Source organism: Cannabis sativa, chromosome 7 (genome assembly GCF_029168945.1).
Source record: "Cannabis sativa cultivar Pink pepper isolate KNU-18-1 chromosome 7, ASM2916894v1, whole genome shotgun sequence".
Classification (NCBI taxonomy): domain Eukaryota; kingdom Viridiplantae; phylum Streptophyta; class Magnoliopsida; order Rosales; family Cannabaceae; genus Cannabis; species Cannabis sativa.
Window position 1 is genome coordinate 57,186,145 of NC_083607.1, and position 7,627 is coordinate 57,193,771.

Consider the following 7,627-nt stretch of genomic DNA (forward strand, 5'->3'; position numbering starts at 1 on the left):
ACGTTATTAATGTTCGCAGAAAGGAGACCGCAAAATTCAAAAAATTAAAACTTGAATAAGCAATATGAGCAATGCATTAGAAAATATTGTAGAGTGAACTGGTCATTATAAACTCCCCTTTGGGGTGAGAATATAACACACACATCATCTACCTTCATGAAGTTAACAACAAAGAAAAAATACATATCATTTAAGAATTTTATTACCTTTGGGCAAATAAACTTCTTAAAAATATGTATTAATTCAAACAAAAAAAATAATAATAAATTTATATATTTAAATTATTACCTTTGGGCAAATAATTAAAATATATACATTTAATATTAACTCACTTCATGGAATGTGAACTAATATATCCAATAAGTCTTCCTCCCTCGATCTCTAAATCAGAAGCAGTTTATTTATCTGATTATCAAAAGGTATACAATTGTGATGAGACAATATGTATTTATAGAGTTAGTGAGGGGGCTTAGCTACAAAGCCCTAGTTGGGCTGGGCTTGCTCATCAAAGGCTTCAGTCAACTAGAAAAGTCCACACTTCTGCTTCACCTAGACTTTACACACAGATGCTAAGCCCATTAACAATTGATCACTAATAACATGGGCTAACACAACAAAGAACTATCCAATCAACCCAAACTTTAATAAAACCAATAAAATTTAATGTAAGTCCAAATAAAAGTCTAACATATTATATACCTTCAATGTGATCTATCTCGGGAGTCATGGATCTTGTAACACACGAATTTGATTCCCATCCCCAATTTGCTATCGATATCCTTTCAATATAATCTTCTTGCCCCAAATCAAATTACACACCACACAAAAGATGCATGATTACCGCACTTAGCTTCTAGTATACTTCGATTCGAAAAATAGCAAGCTTTCAAGATAAGGCTACAAAGACAATTAAGGTGACTGTATGCAACGCCAAATTTGCTTGGCTAGAAAACTTGATTGAACAACCTTAAATCTCTAAATATCAGACCTCTTTTTCCCTTTGGCTTACAAAGATAAGAACACTTATACGAATGGATTTTATTATTGTGTTCTGATGAGCCCCACCAAAACCCTCCCGACATTCGGTGAGAGACTATTAATTGTACTCTTCGTGAGCCTAAAAATACTCATAGCATAAGTCGGTATAGTTTGTAAAATGATCTTGATTAAAATATATATAATATATATATGTACTATTTTTTTCTTTCAATTAATGGTATCTTGACTAGATTAGAGTTAATGACATAATCAAAACAAAAAATCTATTTTTTTATTATTATTAATTAATAGAAGACACAAACTAACAGAAGAAGCTACAGTAGTATAATCCCAATTAATAATTTATTAATTAATTACTACATATAATTAAGAAAAATAAAATCAATCAAAAATTTCCCATGTGGCAGTAGTAGAATTAGCAGCAACAGAAGTAGTGGCTGGAGGATTAGGATTGAAGGTCTCCCATTTATTTGTCACAACCACATGCTTTAGTCTTCCGTTTGATATTTTAACTGCATCCAAAGTTTCAACTATCTTCTGCACCCTCTTTCCCTGCAAATTCATACCCTATATATTGATACACATATACATTGGAGATTTTGCTATTTTATTTTTTTGCACTTTTCTTTCTTAATGGAAAGTACATTTTGTTATCTACTTTAAGTATACTTTGACTAAATTTAATCTAACAGTTATAGAGCTAATCAAAATTTATTATATATACCTGTAAATTCTTTTGAGCAGCAGTTTCTCCTTCAGTTTGTATATTATCCAATTTGATTGCTTGTCTCATAAGCATTTCAATTAGTGTAGTGATTTGAAGTTCGGAGACCTTGATGCCACTCGAGATTGATTTTTCCATCTCAGAGACCTATTTCCATCAGCACACATAAAAATATATATGATTGTTTTTGTTTTTTTGACTTTGTTGTAAAATTATCAAATCATTACTTTTAGTACTTCATGTTCATGCATGCACTTAATTAAAGTCTTAAAGAAATGAGAATAATATATCATAACCAATGCATTGCCCAAATTAGAAATGATGAGTATAAAAGGTAGCACAAAGGGGATTACACTACCAACAAAGTAATTGATTTATTATATTATGTATATGTAGTAATGAGAAATGCTAGAGAGTGATACAAAAATTGTGCACACTTTTCACATATAAAGATTAAATTTTTATTATAAATAATTATACATATGAGGATTACACTGGTATCTAGCTTTGTTAATGATTAAAAGTACTTATAATTAAGTATTGCAATATAAGGCATCTAATTTTGTAAATGATTAATGATATTTTATAATAATTATAAAATTAAATTATGTAAAATCCAAATTGAATATAAAGTTGTAAGTTTAACTTTTAGCATTAACTAATATATAATGATTAAAAAATACAATTATTCAATATTGCTGTATAATCTAATGGAACAACTAAAAAACCAATAGCAAATTATGCCATATTTACAAATTAAGACAGTTCATGGCCCATCTCATATGTGTTTTTCTTCTTCTTTTTTCATTAACTATCATAAATAAATGGTAAAACGATCAAACTAATTCTCAAATATGGTAAAATTAAAAACAAAAATATAACCTGATTATATTATTATTACGTGGGTATTAATTACCTGCTCCGCGTACTTATCGATCTCCATGGAGACGTCAGAGATGGCACGATGAACGGTTTGGATCTTGGCGTTTTTACGCCTCTCGATGAAACGTTTCTCAATGCTAGTTGGATCTTCAATTAGGATGACTTTCGATCCATCTTTGACTCCGCACGTGTCTAAATACTCACCATTTTCTCTCTCTTTCCCTCTAAATATCAACTTCTGTTCACCTGGTTCTAACCCACTCTCCGCCGAAACAAGCTTCTTCACCTCCCCTGCCACCCAACCACGTCATTTTTACTCTTTTACCCCTCATTAAACACTACTTGCATTGCAGTTTGGAGGTTAGTTTCGTCATTTTCAATTATAACAAGAAAAAAACAAATATTACTCAAATTTTCTCGGGAAAGAGACAGAAAAATTGACTGAGAAAGAAAATATATGATATTACCGAAGGTAGCTTGAGAGTTGACCGAGATCTCGTACCGGAGCGCGCCAAAAGCGATTCGGAGACGGAAATTCGGAACTGTAGATGTAATGGTTGAGGTTCCGATTCTTTTCTGAACTAACATTCCTCCAGGTCTCATTTCCCATTCAAATTCTTCGTCTCTCGATGCTGCTGAAGACGACGTCGTATTGTTTGAATTGTTGTAGCTTAATCTACCGTACGACGCATTATTTTTGTGATTATTGTTATTTGATTTGATCATCATTCTCTTCATCGTTGTAATACGCAGTGTGGAGAAAATATTTTCTCGAGAAAATGTGGTTATAGTAGTAACTAATAATTTTCTGCCGACACAAACAGGAGGAGAGGGGTTAACTGATTTTTTGGGTTGTATACAAGAGTGATGATTTGTAGTAAAATTACGGACCAATGGGAAGCTTGACACGTGTTGGATGCTGTGACGTAGTGTGGAGTAACAGCTAAGCGCAATGAGAGAAAGAGATAGTTTGCCGACAATATGTGACAACTGAGTGTAAGATTTTGTTTGCTTAAGGTGTAATGTTGTTGTGTTAGTTAAAAAAAAGGAAGAAATTAGGGATTAACAGACACTTTGTAGTGTGATTTAATCAAAAGTGATTAATAAGTAAAGATGACATCAATTCAATAAATAAATTGTTATAAGACTAATTACAAAATCGAAGACAAGCATATATCTCGAGACAATAGATCTACTAACATATGTTGCAACTGCATAAGTTATAGGCATGTCAAAAAGATCTATTTAGTTGGATCGGGTTGGAGCTCTGATCTGACGGATCACTTCTCATCCGATATATTCGGAGACTTATTGGATCTCAAATCAAATTTGCTCTAGCCCGTCTAATTCTTTTCTGGATCAAATTTGATCCGATCTGGTTTCAATATATTCAAAAAACTTAATTCAAGACTCAGAATCGGACCCAACCCACTCGTGACCCAAACCTGAACCTAGGACACATGACCTGGACCCGGACTCGGACCCAGACCCAAACCTGAACTTGGAACCCGGCACTCGGACCCGGACACCCAGACCCAAACCTGGACCTGAACCCGGGACCCAAACCTGGACCTGAGTTTTGGGACCCTGACCTGGACTCAAGTTCTGGGACCTAGACCCGAACTCGAGACTAAACTTGGGACCTGGACCCAAGATCCACACCCGGGACCTGGACCCGAAACCAGGGACCTGGACCCAAGACCCACACCCGGGACCTCGACCCGGAACCTGGACCCGGGACCCAAGACCCCGAAACCCGGACTCGAACCCGACCCGTAATTGGTGTTAAGGTCGAGTTTATTGAAAATATATTATAATTTTACACAATCTATTAATACAAGTCAATATCAAATATATTATTGTATTAAATAATACTAATACAAAATTAAAATAGATATAAAATTAAAAAATAGTTCAGATCAAATCCGATCCGAATAAGTCGGGTCGAATCTAATCCGATCCGAGTATCTACTCTAACGGAGCGGGACAGAGCGAATCATTACGTGATCTGAATTAGGTCGGATCATAGACATATCATATCTGACCTGATCCATTTACACTCCTAATAAGTTACATCACTCACAAAGTATAGAATAACATGTGAGTACCACCACCTACAACAACTAATAAATAAATACTTTCAAAAATATAACTAAAATAAGCAAAATTACTCTGAGGTTCGTACTAAATTTTATAAATGCTATTTAAATTGGTCAACACTTCAAAAAAAAAAAGCTAATCTTTTTTAATATAGGGTGCGTTTGGTAATAATTTTTTAATAAATTTTTTATTTTTTTAATTAAAAAAGTAAAAATATTTTTCAAAAACATGTTCTATAATTTTTTTTTTTACTTTTCAAATTTTTAACTGAGAATCAAATTTTAAAAGTTTTGAAAAAAATTACTTTTAAAATTTTTTTAGATAATTTTTTTCTTAATTAATATTTTGGACTCTAACTTTAACTTAGACCTTGAGACCCGAACTCCGACCCCGACCCCATTCTCAGACTCCGACCACGGCCTCGGCCCTATATCCGAACCTAGACTCGACTTAAATAAAATCAAAAAATAAAAATGAAAGTTATAGAACACACTTTTATTTTTTGTTTTTTAAATTAAAAAATAAAGATGGTTATACAACACATTTTTGTTAAATAAAATTTTAAAAACAAAAATTTTATTTTTATTTTTGTGACTAAAAAAATAAAAAATAAAAGTATTACCAAAAGTTCCCATAGTTTATCATTTTATTTGATTTTTAGTTTGGTTTGATATTCTTTACAAATATTATTTAGTCTAGGCATTATATTTATATATGTATTTATATTTATATTATATTAGTATCAATAGAATGAAAAAAGGTGAGCATTATATATAAATTATAATAGTTTTATATTATATTGTTTATTAATTTTTTTTTTTTGAACAATAGAAAACTTTTTATTTAAACAAAAACAAACCATACAAAATAAGAGCTTTGTGGAAAAATTATGACTAATAGTCAGTGACGGACTCAGAATTTTTGATCTGTAGAGGCTTATAAAAATATTTATTATTTACTTTACATTAAAATTATAACTATTTACCTTGATAAATGCTCTATTTACCTTGAAAAATTGGATAATGGCATAGAACCTGATTTGGAATATCGGCCTACAATGAAAGGATCTGCTCTACCGATTTCCAATTATGACAAATACCGTACTGATTTTCCAAAGGGTGATGCATGGCCACTGCTAACTCGCCTCGCCAAAAACTCTCTCATTTCTGCAATTCCAAGCCTGAAGACAAGAGATTCTCCACATCCACGATCACTGCTTATAGGTGAATCCTCTCAAACTACTGCCATTACATCCAATGCACATGCTACTTATTCACATGCCTCACACACACCATCTGTCCCACTTCATAATGTTCATAATCTCCCAATGGCTGGTACAAACATCACCACTGCAACAAATGCTTATAATACAACAGGTGTCAGTTTACAAAATGAAGTAGCATCTAAGTTCATTTCATCACCAAATCGTACTATACCAATGTTGGTTTCACATGTTGCAACCACAAGTATGTATTCACTTCCTGCTGCTACTACTGGCGCTTCCACAAAGTCCCAAACCAGTGATGTTTTCTCAGATCTGTCAGGAGTTTTCACTCCATTCGCTGTCATGAACAATGATCCAAGTGTGTTTGCTACTTATCCTCCAGCAATTAATACTCTCCATAGCAATCAAACTGGACAGCTCCACTTCCCAATACCTGCCAAGACTTATCATTTATCTCAATCTATTGTTGCTTCTGGTGCCGAATAGCAATGGGGTAAGGAAAATTTGTCTCCAAATCGATTTTGCAAAAGGCATTCCGAGGGTATTAACTTGAGGCAAACTTTGAAAAGATGCCGTGGTAACCAAACTCAGTTGTTCATTTCTCCGTTGTCAGTTGAAATTGAATCCGACCTTGAAGTTTCTATGAATGATATGGATTCTTTTGGTGCATGCGACAATGATGCGGTGGCTGACTCTCAGCCCCGCACTCAGCCATGAAAATCATAAGTTGGAACTCTCGTGGTTTGGGGAACCCGAGGGCTGTCCGTCATCTCAAATTGCTTGTCAAAGAGCAATCCCCAAGTGTGTTGTTTATTATGGAAACTAAGTTAGGTCCTAATTCTATTTCTCGCTTTCGTAATGTTTTATGTTTTAATAATGGACTTGAAGTCCCTCGTGTTGGTCTTAGTGGAGGTTTAATGTTACTATTGAAAGATGATGTAAATATGTTTGATTGTTACATGTCTTGTGGAAATGGCCCAACTTGGCACTTCACGGCCTTTTATGGTGCCCCGGCTGTTCATAATCGTCTCCATACATGGACTTTGTTAGAGAGATTAAAAGATGTTGCCCCATTGTTACCTTGGATAGTGATTGGTGACTTCAATGAAATCCTATCAAATCGCAATAAATCGGGAGGAGCTTTACGTAATGAGGCTCAAATGGATATGTTTAGAAAAGTTCTTGACCTCTGTCAACTACATGAACAAGCTTTTGATGGTGATCAGTTTACATGGATTAAAGGAAGGCACACAATTGACACTATTAAGGAACGCTTAGATTGGTGTTTTGCAAATACTATGTGGGAGGGTATTTTTCAACCAATTATTACTCACCACCTTGACTATTACCGTTCGGATCATCGTGCTATAGCAGTTCATATTCTTCCTTTAAATTCAACACACCAGCAGCAGCAACAGCGATCAAGACGCTCTCGGTTTCGTTTCGAAAAGCTTTGGTTACAAGAGGAGGAGGCCACAAACTTGATTCAACAAAATTGGCACCAAGTTACAACTGAAAATGTGGCTGATGTTTTTGTCAATAATCTTCAAAGGTGTGCTGAATCTCTTCAACAATGGCACCAACAGAAATTCGGCAGCTTCAAAAAGAATATTTCGCGAGCCCAAAAGAAGGTGAAAGACCTCAACAATGATACTGATCGCTCCCCCACTGTTATCCAAGAACTGAAGCATCATGAA

At 34.1% G+C, this 7,627-nt stretch overlaps 1 protein-coding gene across 2 annotated transcripts; it reads right to left on the minus strand.

Annotated features, from left to right (window-relative positions):
- Positions 1 to 1,250: 1,250 nt before the first annotated feature.
- On the minus strand, positions 1,251 to 3,618 carry LOC115698162 (BAG family molecular chaperone regulator 3). Of its 2 annotated transcripts, none has more exons than XM_030625341.2 (4): positions 3,073 to 3,618; positions 2,640 to 2,896; positions 1,724 to 1,870; positions 1,251 to 1,566 (listed from the first exon to the last, which is right to left on the minus strand). In XM_030625341.2, the coding sequence occupies exons 1-4, from the start codon at positions 3,341 to 3,343 to the stop codon at positions 1,381 to 1,383; spliced, it is 861 nt and encodes a 286-aa protein (XP_030481201.1). In that variant the 5' UTR covers positions 3,344 to 3,618; the 3' UTR covers positions 1,251 to 1,380. The 2 variants fall into 2 exon arrangements, with proteins under 2 accessions (XP_030481201.1, XP_030481202.1); XM_030625342.2 differs by having other exon boundaries at positions 1,251 to 1,551; positions 3,073 to 3,603.
- Positions 3,619 to 7,627: the final 4,009 nt, after the last annotated feature.